We start from the raw sequence: 14,311 nt of genomic DNA, 5'->3' as shown, positions 1-14,311 counted from the left end.
GTCTACACACCATGAAAAAAATGCAAAAAAGAAAACCTTTGGAAGACCACTCATCTGCAGAACCTGACAGAATTCTCTACAGCAAAGGCAACTCGACCATGCCCATGTCAATGCTATAGCATATGTTATGGCAGCTATCCCAGGAAAAAGGAGCCCAGAGAACTATTTGTTGTGTTTCATTCCTTTTGTTGTTTGACAAAGAGTATTATTACTTTGATGCCCAGGCTGCTTACCCAGTGCTGAGCTCCAACAATCCTCTCTGCCTTAGCATAGGTAGCTGGAACTACAGACACATACACCATGTCCTTTTGTTTTAGTCTTGAAAGATTCCATTGATTTGTCTAATTTGTTTCACTGGAAAATACACATAACACCCTACAAACAATTATTCTGCCTATAAGGCATCAATAAAGAAAAATGTGCCATGCGGTGGTGGCGCACGCCTTTAATCCCAGCACTCACGAGGCAGAGGCAGGCGGATCTCTGTGAGTTCGAGGCCAGCCTGGTCTACAGAGCGAATTCCAGGACAGCCTCCAAAGCCACAGAGAAACCCTGTCTCAAACCCCCCCCCAAAAAAATGCAAATCTGGATGTGGTGGCAAATGCCTTTAATCCCAGCACTCTGGAGGCAAAGGCGGGCGGATCTCTGTAAATTTGAGACAAGCCTGGTCGACATTGTGAGTTCCAGGACAGCCAAAGCTACATACTGAGACCCTGTCTCAAAAAAACAAAACAAAAGAGAAACAAATGCAAAGTCAGGTACAGCAGTGTATCATATACTCCCAGGAAACTGAGGGAGGACTGCTGCCAGTTCCAGGCCAGACTGGGCTATATGGTACATTCCATGTCAGTTGAGCTAAACAACAGACTCTGTCAAGAAAAAAAAAAGAATAAATAATTTAAAGAAAATAAATATGACAGGCTAGAGAGATGGCTCAGAGGTACTGACTGCTCTTCTATAAGACCGGGGTTCAAATCCCAGCACCTACGTGATAGTTCACAACTATCTATAACTCCAGTTTCAGGGGAATCCAACATCTACTTCTTGCCTCTGTGGACTCCAAGCACATGTGTGGAAAACAGGCAAACATACAAGCAAACATAAATAAAGATAAATAAAAGGTTTTTTTTTTTGGTTTTTTTTTTTTTTTTTTTTTTTTTTTTGGTTTTTCGAGACAGTGTTTCTCTGTGGCTTTGGAGACTGTCCTGGAACTCTCTTGGTAGTCCAGGCTGGTCTCGAACTCACAGAGATCCGCCTGCCTCTGCCTCCTGAGTGCTGGGATTAAAGGCATGTGCCACCAACGCCCGGCAAATAAAAGTTTTTTAAAATAACAACAATTTAAAAAGAAAAAAGAATGGACAAAATATACAAAAATATTAGGAATTAAATAGGAAATTATAAATACATCCTTTTATATGAACTAAGACAAGCTTTAAAAAGTGAGGACTTAAATGCAGCCTATATATTACTTATATTTAAGTGACCTAGATACAACCACTTAACTATATAGCACTACATTTAAGAACCTCATTCCCAGCTGGGCGGTGGTGGCGCATGCCTTTAATCCCAGCACTCGGGAGGCAGAGGCAGGCGGATCTCTGTGAGTTCGAGTGAGTTCCAGGACAGCCTCCAAAACAATACAGAGAAACCCTGTCTTGAAAAACCAAAAAAAAAAAAAAAAAAAAAAAAGAACCTCATTCCCATAGTGACCTAAACTTTGAGGATAGGTACTAGTCATTATAAGATACTATGTTAAAAACAAAGTCTTGCCTTGGGGTCTACAACATTCACATAGACATCTTGATAAGGTCTTAGCCGGAATACTTGAGTCACAGTCTGGTCCACACTGACAGTTTCTGAAACAGAAAAAAAAATCTGGTTCAGCTAACATATTTTGATCATTTGCTATGGCCTCTGTTATCCAGAAGATTAAATTTTAAACAGTTTTCTACAGGTGAAACAAGCCCAAGAACTAACACTTGATTTAAAGCAATGAAAAAAAAAATTATGGCTTACCCTCCCTGCCATAATTCCAGCATTTGGAGGCTGAGGCAGGAGGACTGAAATGCCTGACTAGGCTACTTAACCAGTCCTTGACTCAAAAAGAGAGGAGCTTGAGAGATGGCTATGGTGGCTCACAACCATCTGTAACCCCAATTTCAGAGGATCCAACAGGCACGCACATGATACACATACATACATACAAGCAGAACATCCATACACAAAGTAAACTAAATCAGTCTGAAAACTGAAAGAGAAAGATGTAACTCAGTGGTTGCAAATATGCTCAGCACGTATGAGTCCCTGCGTTTGCTAATAGAAGGAAGAAGGAAGAAAGTGAGAGAGAAAAGATTGGAGAAATGAGAAGAGATAGGAGGGAAAGGGGCAGACATTTAGGATCTCGCACTTGGGGGACTAGAGAGGTGGTTGTCAGTAAAGTGTTTGCTCCATGAGTGTGAGAACATGAGTCCTGATCTTCAGCACCCATGTAAAACCCATGCATGGCAGCACACACCTGCACTCTAGCAATGGGGGTTCAGAAACAAATGGATTCCTGAACCTATGGCCAGTTAGCATAGCCAAAACAGAGAGCTTTGGGCTCATCAAAAGATTCCGTCTTGTCAGGCATCGGTGGCGCACACCTTTAATCCCAGCACTCAGGAGGCAGAGGCAAGTGGATCTCTGTGAGTTCAAGGCCAGCCTGGTCTACATAGGGAGTTCTACAATAGCAAATGTCACACAGTGAGACCCGGTCTCAAAAACAAACCAAACAAAAAAGACTGTCAATAATAATAATAATGATAATAAGGTGGAGATAGAAGACACCTGACATTAACCTCTAGTCTCCATATATGTAGGCATGGGTACATGTACACACACCATCCCAACACGTTAACACACATACACAGAGATGGACACTGAGACATGAGGATTGTCCTGAGTTGGAAGCCACACTAGATTATACAGTGAATTTGAGGCCAGGCTGGGCTACCCAGCACCTGTTTTATACAGTTTGAGAGATGGAAGGATCCCAGAGCTCAGTGTATATTGGGCAGGCAGACAAACTGAGCCACATTCCTTGCACGTCCCCTCTTTTTTGTTGTTGGTTTTTTTTTTTTTAGTTGTTCGAGACAGGGTTTCTCTGTGTAGGGCTGTCCTGGAACTCACAGAGATCCCCCGTCTCTGCCTCCCAAGTGCTGGGATTAAAGGCATATGCCACCACCACCCAGCTGGCTCCTCCCCTTTTATGAGACAGGGTCTGATTGTAAACATTTCGATGGATCGGATGGGACAGGTATTCTGGCATTCCGGAGTCACAGAATACTAATATCAGATGGAAAGGTATCCTGGAGCTCAGGAGCCAAGGACTACCACAGGCCGCAGTAAGTATAGCTTACAGCCCTGCCTCAGGGAAAGGCTTCCCCAGTGTATCAACTATGCTCCGGCAGGAGAGGGTCTTCCAGCTCGGGATGTTTGCCCAGTGTAGCAGTTTTGCTCGGGCAGGAGAACATTTCCCGGGGCAAAGTTGCTACAGTTCAGCACTGCTCTAGGGAGAGTGGTAAGCGAAGTGTAACAACGCCACTCTGCCAGCGGAAGGTTTCCCCAGCAAAAGTGTTACAGCCCTACTCACTCACTCTGCCCAGGGTTGCCTCCACTCCACTGCAAAAGAAGGTCTTCACCCAAAGCTCATCCAAGAGGTTTATTAGAAGGAAGCAGCTGGACCGGCTAAGCTGAATATACACAGGGTTTACATAGGGATTCTTGGGGGCGGGAGAAGTTTTTCCAGGGTAGGGATTGGTCAGATTTCAGTGCTGAGCTCAGATTGGCTAGAGCTCCGGCTCAACGATTGGTTAGTTTTCTACACAGGGTTAGGGTCAGATTTGGCTCTGGTTTCAGGGCCAAAGTGTGTTTCTCTTTCTCTGGTCCTTTTTAGCCTTTTGGCTCTAGTTTTAGGGTCAGGGTGTATTTCTTTCTGATCCCAGGGACAAAGTGTGTTTCTTTGGTACTGGTTTCAGGGTCAGGGTACATTTCTTTGGTTCTGGTTGTAGGGCCAAAGTGTGTTTCCTTGGCTGTGCTCATGGTGTGTTTGTTTTTTTTGTTTGTTTGTTTTTTGTTTTTGGCTGGACCCTTTTCCCTACAGAAACCCTAAAGTGCAGGCACAGTGGGCAAACTGTTTTATAAGTAAACACTTAGGGAAAATACCCTATTTATCACCCTATGCCTAGGTACCAGTAGGTATGCATATGATTAAAATCAAACACATCATGTAAAAAGACATGATCGGTTACACAACCCAAATCTAACACTCAATACAGAAAACTACCCAGACTTTCTCCTAGACCTACAAAAGTAAGCCCTAGTTAGTAACCAGATACTTAGGTCCCTTGCTTGTTCAAGCTTTTGCAACTTATCTACTCTCTACATTCCCTTTCTCTTTGAATAAAATCCCTTGCTACTTTTTGATTTGCATGTAACTCTTTGATTCTTTGAAAAAAGACAGGAAGAATCTAGAAACACCTAGTCAAAATGGAGGACACTGGCAACACATTCATCCAGGAAAACACTTAAATATTTTGTGAAAAACTTACTTAGAAAATTCACCATCAAATTTTTTTTAGTTAAATATAAAACTTCCCATATTCAAATTGCCTTTTCCTCTGGCTCTAAGTTTAATTTCTTCGATGCCTGCAACATGCTAACAAATGAGATTCTTTAGCAATTTTCATATCTGATTTGGTGTCAGGGAAAGGTTACAGCTTAACTAGCTAAAAAGGTAAATGAAGACAGCAAAAATACCAACTACTGCCCCTGGGGCAGTGTCTGCAAATGTAGTCAGCACCTTCCAAAAGCTTTATCTATCGTCTTTTTTGCTAGAGGAAACTCAACCTGATAGGTACTTATCCCTAAGATTCCCAAAAGAGGTTTCTTAAGTTTCTCTGATAGTAACTATAAAAATCTCAAAGAGAGAGGTAATAGTTACCTTTCTGTAAATCTTCCTTAAGAGACTTGACTTGCAAAAGCAGAGGACTGGAAAAGAAAGCAACAAAGATGAGCAAGACTGCAGGGGGTAAACTTTCTCTACCTCCCATCAAAATGCAAACAAATAATGTAAAACACATTGTAACTAGTGTCACAGCCAGAGAAAACTTCCTTAGAAACAAAGATACTACGCTTGGCCTGAAAAGAAATGAACAAAATCAACAAAACTTTCCAAGAGTTGTTACCCCAACTTTAAAACAAACATGAGCCACTTTAAAAATTTGTTGGTTGCTAGCGCAGGCCTTTAATCCCAACACTCGGGAGGCAGAGGCAGGCAGAGGCAGGTGGATCTCTGTGAGTTTGAGGCAAGTCTGGTCTACCTAGCGAGTTCCAGGACATGCTCCAAAACAATACAGGGAAACCCTGTCTTGAAAAACAAAAACAACAACAACAACAACAAAAAACCTGTTGTTGGAGCTGAAGTTATGGCTCAGTTAAGAGCACTTGCTGCTCTTTCAGAAGATCCAAGCTTGGTTTCCAGCTCATACCTCAAATTACTCACAATTGTCTATAACCCCAGATCCAGGGAATCTCCATCTAAGGGCACTTGCACTCAAATGCACAGACATATACATAACTTTAAAAAAATTAAATCTTTTGGATACAAGGTTTCTCTGTCCTGAACTCACTTTGTAGACCAGACTGGCCATGAACTCAAGAGATCCATCTGTCTCTACCTCCTGAGTGCTGGAATTAAAGGCATACACCACCACACCTGACCATAATTTTAAAAACTCTCTAAAATTTTTTGAAACTTTCTATATATATATATGAGTGTTTTCCCTGCATGTATGTCTGTGTACCACATGCATGCCTGGTGTCCTAGGAGGTCAGAGAAGGGTATCAGATGCCCTGGGACTAGGAGGACAGATGGCTGTGACATGCCACATGCTGGAAATCAAACTCAGGTCCTCTAGAAGAGCAGCCAGTGCTCTTAACCCCTAAGCCACTTCTTCAGCCCTAAACATGAGCTTTTTATTTGTTTGTTTTTTCAAGACAGTGTTTCTCTGTGTAATAGCTCTTTCTGTCCTTAAACTCACAGAGATCTGCCTGCCTCTGCCTCCAAATGCTTGGATTAAAAGTAGGGAAACATGATTTTTTTTTTTTTTTTAGATAGCCTGACTAGCCTGAAATTGCATTTGAAAACAGCTGGGTGCCTAGTTCCCTTAATCTCTCACCTGTATTCATCATTGGGGTGAGCAATCTCCACAATGTCTCCAAGTTTGATGTGAGGAAACACTTTAGGGTTCACAACTAGCTCATCATCTGAAAGACAAATCAGTGACTTTAAAAGGCAAACAGGCTTAGTAGTTGACTATAGACTTAGCATATATTCGGTGTTGGGTTGAATCTCTAGCACACACCCTCTAAAAAATAAAAGCATCAGAGAGAAAACAGGGCAGCCCCATCACGTTGGTATTACTACTGGATCTCACAGATGAACTCTGGCACTATTCACTGTTTTGACTGACATAAGAGTCTCAGGATGGCATCAGACTTATTATATAGGGTGGCTTTGAACTCTTCCATGTTCTAGACTGCTGAGACCACAGGGCAGGCTGTACCAGGCTCAACATTTATTTTTATTTTTGTTGTTACATTGAAGTTCCGTTCAGGTTGTTGTTTCCTAGGTTTGGTTTTGTTGTAAGTGTGTGTGTGTGTGTGTGTGTGTGTGTGTGTGTGTGTGTGTGTAGTCAGAGGACAGCATGCAGATGTCAATTCTTTCCATTCACCATTCGAGGCCCAGGACTGAACGCAGGTCAATGGGTTTGGGCCTTACCCACTGGGCCCTCATTTGTTTTGACTGTTCGTTTTCCTATTTTATAAGGTACCAAGAATGTAACTTAACCTAAGGCTAACACATAGATAAGCAAGTGTTCTGCCTTTTCCTTGAGTGTCCACTTTGAATCCAGTTTTAGAACAACTAAAGGATTTACATAGGGCTGGGATGTAATTCAGAGGTAAAGTACTTGCTTAGCATGCTTGAGAGCCTGGTTTCTACCTTCAGCTCAGAAAAAAATAAGTTTAAAAATTTTGCAAAGGTATCCAGGGCCACCACAGTAAATGGCTGAGTCATATAGGACTCAGGGCCCTGTCTCCAAGCACATGCTCTTTCCACGATCTTACTGCTCCTGTGGAAAAAGCAGCCCATGGCCCGGGAAATACACTTCTGGCATAAAACTTTACAATCTAAAACACTTGTGAATCTGGCATACACATAACGGAAACAGCCTAGGTCCCAAATACAGCACTCTTATATTTATGCAATATTCAAAGAATCTCCTTAAAAACACTGTCTTAATTAAACCTTCACAATAAAACTTTAGAACAAAAGCAAAGATAAACCTATGGGACAAACTGGCTAGTCCTCAAGGTACAGTCAGAGCTCATTACTAGTACTGAGTTCCTTCTGTCTAAATTAGGCTTGCCAGCTCTTATATGTTATAAAACTAGAGCCAAATAGTCTCGACTTCAAGTGTTAGTTCACACTAGGGTTCAAAACAACCTTGAAACTACAGGGGTTAAGGTTAAGGGCATAGCTTAATAAAGTACACACTTAGCATGAGACCCTGACTGCAATCCCAATTCTTAGAACCAAAAGAAGATAGACAGACAGACAGACAGATGGATCCAAAAATAAAGGTAGACTTCAAGTATAATTATACTTGATAAAGTTCAATCTTGTAAAGGACTTACCGGGTTGATCTCAGCTTTTATTTGGAATGTTCCAATTTTAGGGCCAAGCTCTGTAAAGTCCCTATTATGAACATCCATTGTCTAAGTTCCCTGAGAACATTTTTTTGTTTCATTTCTTTTCTGTCTTTCTTCCGTCTTGCCATCTCTTCTTCTTTTTTTTTTTTTTGTTTGATTTTTGTTTGTTTTAAGACAGAGTCTCACTATGTAGCTTGAGCTCACCAAGTAGACCAAGGCAGCCTTGAACTCACAGAGAGATCTGACTGCCTTTGCCTCCCGAGTGCTGGGATGAAAGGTGCCGTACCATCACGAGGCAGAATTTTATTTGTATTCCTATGTATATCATCAAACTATATGTCTTGTACACACATGCACACACACTCCAAAAATTAAAAAAAACCCACAGACCTATACACATTATGTACTGTATTCTTATTATTTCCTCTGCTAAAGGTATCTCTGTTGCTTACTCAATAGCTATTTTTCATGTTTAGTCCAGTTTCATAAACAGTGTGTTGCAACCCATATGGGACTGAAATTATTAAATATGAGGACTGCAGTAATTTGACAACTAAAGGTTTGTAAACATGCAAGTACTGAATTAATTCCAAATCATCACATAATGAATCCAAAGTATCTGGCAGAGCTTCCACATGTCATCACTCAATTTCACCAACCAGTCAGTCTAGACTAATTGGCAAGCCCCAGGTCCCACGAGAAGCTGTCTCAAAAAACAAGGTAAAGAAAAATAATAAATGAACAAAAATACAAGGTGGCCAGGCATAATGGCACATGCCTTTAATCCCAACAGTAAGTAGGCAAAGATATCTCTGTAACACAGGATCTCTGTAACTTCAAGGCCAGAGGGATTGGCATTGTAAACCAGTGAAGGCTACATAGTGAGAAGCTGTATCCAAAAAAGAGAACAAAAGGCTAATGGCTCCTGTGTGTGTGCAAACGCGTCCACATTACACACAGGTGTACACATGTGCACAAATAAACAAATACTAAATTAAATTTAAAGTAAAAAAAAAACTCACTGAGGGTGAGGCTATTGCTCCTTGTTAGAGTGCTTGCTAGCATGCACAACATATGGGTTCTTTGCCCAGAATCACATTAAAGCAGATGGGAGAGCAAGTGAGATCCCAGCACTCGGTTATAGAGGAAGGAAGGTCAGAGAGGAAGGAAGGTCAGAGAGTCAAGATCATCTTCCAGTACATACTGATTTCAAAGCCAGTATGGGCTACAAGACTATCTCAAAAACAAAACTCTTTCATTGTATCAGTAATTCTGACTGCTGAAGTAAATAGCATTTATTTTTTAAACATTAGGGAGAGCTTGGATGCAGTCCTGTGGTAGAGAGCTTTTCTAGTACCCATGAGGGTTTGGGTTAATTTCCAGGCACTGCACAGGCAAGAGGTGGGGAAAAAAAAAACAGAAGGAGAAATTAAGTCAGGTATGGTAGAGCATTTCCAGATATAGACAGGATGATAATGGGTTCAAGGCCATTTGGCTCCAAGGGGAGTTCCAGGTGAGCCTAGGATGACCCAGAGTTAAAACACAACCAAACAAAATCTGAATGTGAATGCTTTTCAAAAGGGCCTGTGCGCTTAGATTCAAGCATTCTCCCGAGAGCTGCCACTGCTGTACTTTTACCTGCCAGCCTCAACTGTGATATTCATAATTTTTAAGGCATTGTATTGGGCACATCATAACTTCGGCCAATCTACACAATCCCCAAGGGCCAATCAATACTGACCGCTGCCCCCAAATCCCTTCTTGTGGATGACAAGTTTGTAGACCTTTGTAGTTCTCATTTTCTCTTGCGGTTTCTTCAGCTGTTCCAATCTTGGAGCAGGGAAGTCATCTTGCCTTCCTGCCACTGGAACACAAACAAAACAGCCAGAATGTCAGGCTTCCTAAAATTGCTCTTTTAATTTTAGGCCTTGAAGATACTGGTTGTTGTTCAGATGAGAGGCGAGCCAACCCTTGCATTAAATCACTCCTCCAATTAGCAAGGGAGGAAAACAAACAGAAGTGTGCTTTAGGAATTAATGGGAATTGGGGCTGAGATCAGTCCCCTGGAAAGATCTTCCCTCTACCTCATACCTAAGAGACTTGTGGTGAGGGTCACTGTCTTGTTTCTGTCTGCATTAGTAACACCAAAATAGTGCCGAGATATTAGGCTAGTCCATCACATCTGTAGAGAAACGTCAAAACAAGGAACTCGCCCGAGGCACTGCCATGATTCACATTTCACTAACAATGTCCTGGGGAAGAGAACCAGAGAGGAAGGCTGGGGTTTCTTTGCCAAACCTCTGTGTACCAACTCTCAGCGGACCGTCCTGCAGAAGCTCGGGAAGAGAAAGACTTATCCAAGGTCACACGGGGGCTGAGGGAAAAGTCGGGCCTCGAACCTGGCTCAGAGCCCCCTCCTTCAAACCCCTCAAGTCTCAGTCCGAGGCAGGCGCTCGACTCGCCCCCAGCTCCAGAGCCCCTCCCCTCCTCCGGACGGGCCCGAGGCCAGATCCTGGCCAGAAATCCCGGACCTCCTCAGGCTATCCCACCTGAGCCCCCAAAGCTCGCGCAGCTTCCGCACCAGAGCTCTAGCAGCCAGCCAGCCAGCACCGCCGAGGAGCACTCACCTGAGCCCGCGCCGCTCCGGAGGCTCCGCCCCTTGGCCCCGCCCCTTGCCGGTCCCGGCTCAGCCTGCCCTGGCCGCTCTAGCCCAGACTCCGCCTCGTCTCGGTGGCCTCGCCACTTCCTCCTCCGGGGCTGGGGGCGGGGGGGGGCGTGGCGTGGAGTCCGACTTCGCGCTCTTGAGTTCCTGCTGGCATTTCCCTCCTCCAGCTTCAGTGCTGCCTGCTTTGAAAGGAAATTTTAAGTTAAAGCCACAGCCCGGACCTTCGTTTCAGACAGTGATCTCAGAATAGGAGAAACTTGTAAGAGTCGACTCCTATCTTACTGAGCGGTGTTTTCTTATTTTTGACAATGTTAATAACTCACTCTGGGCCCAGAGGGCTATAGAAAAGCACAAAAATCTCAGGGAGAAACTAAATATGATGGTGCACCCTGGTAATTCAGGTATTCTTGAGACAGAGGGCTGACAATGCCCTGTACTTCAAGGCCAGATTGGGTTATGTATCGAGAAAACTGGACTGTGTGTATAACTGATTTATTGTAAACAGTTAAGAATAATTAAGAAATACAAGCTAATGGTCAGTCATGCGAAGTACAAATGTCACATTTACAGAGACAAGCTTTGAGGGAAAGACCAATATGCATTTCGCACTGTATAGTCTTCTGTTGTCAAAATTAAGCCTAACATGACTAACTCAGAACAAGTTTAAAGTAAACTTAAAGTTTTTTAAATATAAAATAATATTAAGAATCAGGTGTATAAAAAACTGGTTATGAACTGTTGAATGCTTGAGTAAATGGGCTAATAGGCTTGAATGGCAGGAAGTTCCCAGGCCCAAGTAGTTCCCTTGGGTGGGGTATTTGGGGCACAGATTACCCAATCACAGTAAGTTGCATGCTACCCTCTTTATGGAACAAGGATGCATGAGAAATGAGACCTGCCAGAAGACTGCTGCTTCTGTCTCTGGGTATATGGGACTGACTAGCTTTGGCCATTGTAGGCCAAACCAGAAAAAAAAAAATAAAGGAAGAAAGAACTTTCCTCTTTATCTAAAGGTGAATTCCTCCTTATGTTTCATGTGACAGAGGGATGAATTCTCTTGCCCATTGGAGGACCTCAGAGTCTGCACCCACATTCTAAATATCTAAAACAACAGAGAGGCAAAGAGCAATTACACTCTGCCCTCAACGTCTCCCATAGACAAATGAAGATGCTATGAACAAGGGAACCTTGTGACTAGTATGAGACCTGCATTTAATTGACCTTGCCCTCTACCCTGGCATTCAATTCTTCCTCTTAGCAAAAGTTAATTCCAGGGTCCTCACCCTAACCACCCATGTTCTCTCATTAACGGATGGATACCAGATACTCTGTCATCAAACTCACAGCTTTGGAAAGCTATTCAGAACATCCAGGCCATGTCTTTGACAGTTAGTTTTATATCTGTAGAGCCAAAGTTTCTATTCAGTGATATTCCAAGCCTTTAGATTCTTCCGGAGGAGGTGACTTAGATGAAGGAGATTCTCTCCAATCTGGGCTCACCCATGGTACTTTGAGACTGAAACCTACTCCCTGTCAAAATAGAGAGCTTCAGGGCCAGTGCCTACAAGGAGTATACAGGCTTTGGAATGAAATCGACCAGTGTGTGTGGTGTGCGTAGGGGGGCAGTGTTGTAAACTTAAAACAAAGGAATAGCTCCTGCTTGGAAGTGTCCGCTGTGCAAGTCTCCACAAACCCAAACCCTAAGACATTCCTAGGCTTTTATGATCCTTTGGTTGTTGATTGTTCTGAGGATTGAACCCAGGGCCTGGGGCATGCAAGAGCAGCGCCCATTCTACAGAATTGGGGATTGAAAGCTAATCAATGCTACTCAAATACCATTGAAACAATCCCAACTCTTGACCTTCCTCCAATAATTCTTGACAACAGCTATAGTTTTTATGATATGAATTTTTAAAAAAGCTACCCAGCAGGGGAGTTGGTTAAGTGGGTTGCCTGGCAGCCTGACTTCCATCACTGGGACGCAAGAGATGAGGAGCATGCATCTGTTATAATCCAAGCCCTGCTATTAAGTGAGACCACCACCACCCTCCAAAAAAGCTTAAGGGCTAGCTAGCTAGCCTGGAGAACTCTGTGCTGCAGAAACCCAGACGGGAGACCTAGCCTCAAAAACGAAGTGCACTGTGGGATGTATGCCCAGTATTGCATGACTAATGACGCTATTCACATACTAAACATATATATCTAAATAAATAAATAGATGCTGTGACTTTGAAGACATCTTTCTAAACATTCTATTGTATCATGACTAGACAGTACACACTAGGGTACGTCACAGGTACAGTGAAAAGCTGAGGAACACTCAGAAGGGATGGATCCCAACCTCTTTCAAGCCAACTTAGTATGTTAAACCCAGGGCTGGCTCAAGCCCCTATCTCCTGGGACATCTCTCTCTCTCTAAGAGTTAGGTGACTAGCCAGACTGGCATTGAACTCGTGCCAATCCTCCTGCCTCAGCCTCCCTCCCAATTCTGTCTGGGGAATGAGCCACCACTAGCCTCTTGCTTCCTCACTTTCTTTCTTCTTTCTTTCTCTTACGGCTAGTCCTGGGAATGGGACCCAGCGCATCACACACACTGGGCAAAGCTGCCTGTCTGCATGCAACTTCAGCCTGGTCTCTGACCTATGCCACTCTACCAGCCTCCTGCTTTGTGCTGGTAACCATTTTATAACCAGAACTAGTGTCTTAGGGCATAACACTACCATGGGGCTTCTGATCCTGATAGCTACTAATCTAAATGGCATCTTTGCCTCTGGTTAATTACAGCACTTTTTAAAGTTTTTTCTTTAACATAAGCTACAGGATTCTAATGTTTTTTTTAAAAAAAAATATATATATATGTTTTTTTTATCAAAAGCACTGTAACACAGTAGAGGACTTGGGAGTGGGCCAAAGGGTGTCCCATAGTACAGTTGGTAAAGGTTCTCATATATAATGCCATCAATGGAAGAGTTTGAGACAAGTCTAACCTACATAGTGAGAGATTGTTAAAAATAAAGATGTTAGGAGGAAAAAAAAGTCAGGTAGCATACACCTTTAATCCTAGCACTTGAGAGGCAGATCTCTGAGTTAGAGGCCAGCCTGGTGTACAGACAGAGAGTTCCAGGACAGCCAGGGCTACACAGAGAGACCCTGTCTCAAAAAACTCAAAAACAACACCACCAACAAAAACTTAATGGAGTTTAAGAGACCATTTTGCAAAAAAAGAAGAGAAAAGATAGCTAACCGTGTCTCTATAGTGAGTTTCAGGCGGGCCTGGGCTACATAGGGAGAATTATATTGCAATACTCCCTATCCCCCACCCCCTAAGAGAGAAAGGGAAAGAGAGAGAATTAAAAATAAAAACTGAGTAAGATGAATAATATTTTCAAGTGATTTAAGAGAGTGAATAAGCCAGGCAGGGTTGTACGTGTCTATTATCCTACTGTCCAGAAGGCTGAAGCAGGAAGAATTTGAAGGCAGCCTGGTCCACAGAGCAAGTTCAGACTTGCCTGAGCTAGAAAGTGAGATCCTGTCTCCAAACAATTAAAATAAAAGCAGAGCTGGGCATGGTGACACTTGACTTTGATGAGGGCTTGTTTACAGTTTCAAAGCGTGAGTCCCTGAATGTCCCCGCAGGGAGCTTGGCAGCAGGTAGACAACGTGGTGATGGGGTTAGAGGAGTAGCAGAGGGACTCACGCATGAGAGAGGAAGGAAGAGAGAATGGGAACGAGGGAGAGTGTGCATGGAGCTAGCACAAGCTAACTGGGAATGGTTTGGGCTTTTGAAACCTCCCAGTCAACCCCCAAGGACACACCTGCTCCAATGAGACTGTGGCTGCTAAGCCTTCCCTAATAGCTCTACCAACATCAGAGCAAACATTCAACTATGTGAGC

The 14,311-nt window shown here is 43.1% G+C and overlaps 1 protein-coding gene across 10 annotated transcripts in view; it reads right to left on the bottom strand.

Annotated features, from left to right (window-relative positions):
- The window catches only part of Depdc5 (DEP domain containing 5, GATOR1 subcomplex subunit), a 119,186-nt gene extending 108,758 nt beyond the window's left edge, over nucleotides 1-10,428 (bottom strand). For 2 of the 10 annotated variants that reach the window (XM_040746868.1, XM_040746874.1), the window contains exons 1-5: nucleotides 9,844-9,996; nucleotides 9,494-9,616; nucleotides 6,219-6,306; nucleotides 4,982-5,028; nucleotides 1,771-1,856 (exon numbers count right to left, since the gene is read on the bottom strand). In XM_040746868.1, the coding sequence (XP_040602802.1) occupies nucleotides 1,771-1,856; nucleotides 4,982-5,028; nucleotides 6,219-6,306; nucleotides 9,494-9,551 (279 nt within the window). In that variant the 5' untranslated portion in view covers nucleotides 9,552-9,616; nucleotides 9,844-9,996. The other 8 variants (XM_040746872.1, XM_040746876.1, XM_040746870.1 and 5 more) reach the window with 7 other exon arrangements.
- Nucleotides 10,429-14,311: the final 3,883 nt, after the last annotated feature.

Source organism: Mesocricetus auratus, unplaced genomic scaffold (assembly GCF_017639785.1).
Source record: "Mesocricetus auratus isolate SY011 unplaced genomic scaffold, BCM_Maur_2.0 Super-Scaffold_100006, whole genome shotgun sequence".
NCBI classification, from domain to species: Eukaryota; Metazoa; Chordata; class Mammalia; order Rodentia; family Cricetidae; genus Mesocricetus; species Mesocricetus auratus.
Note: the sequence above shows the minus strand (reverse complement) of the source record. Positions and strands in the feature narration are given on the sequence as shown.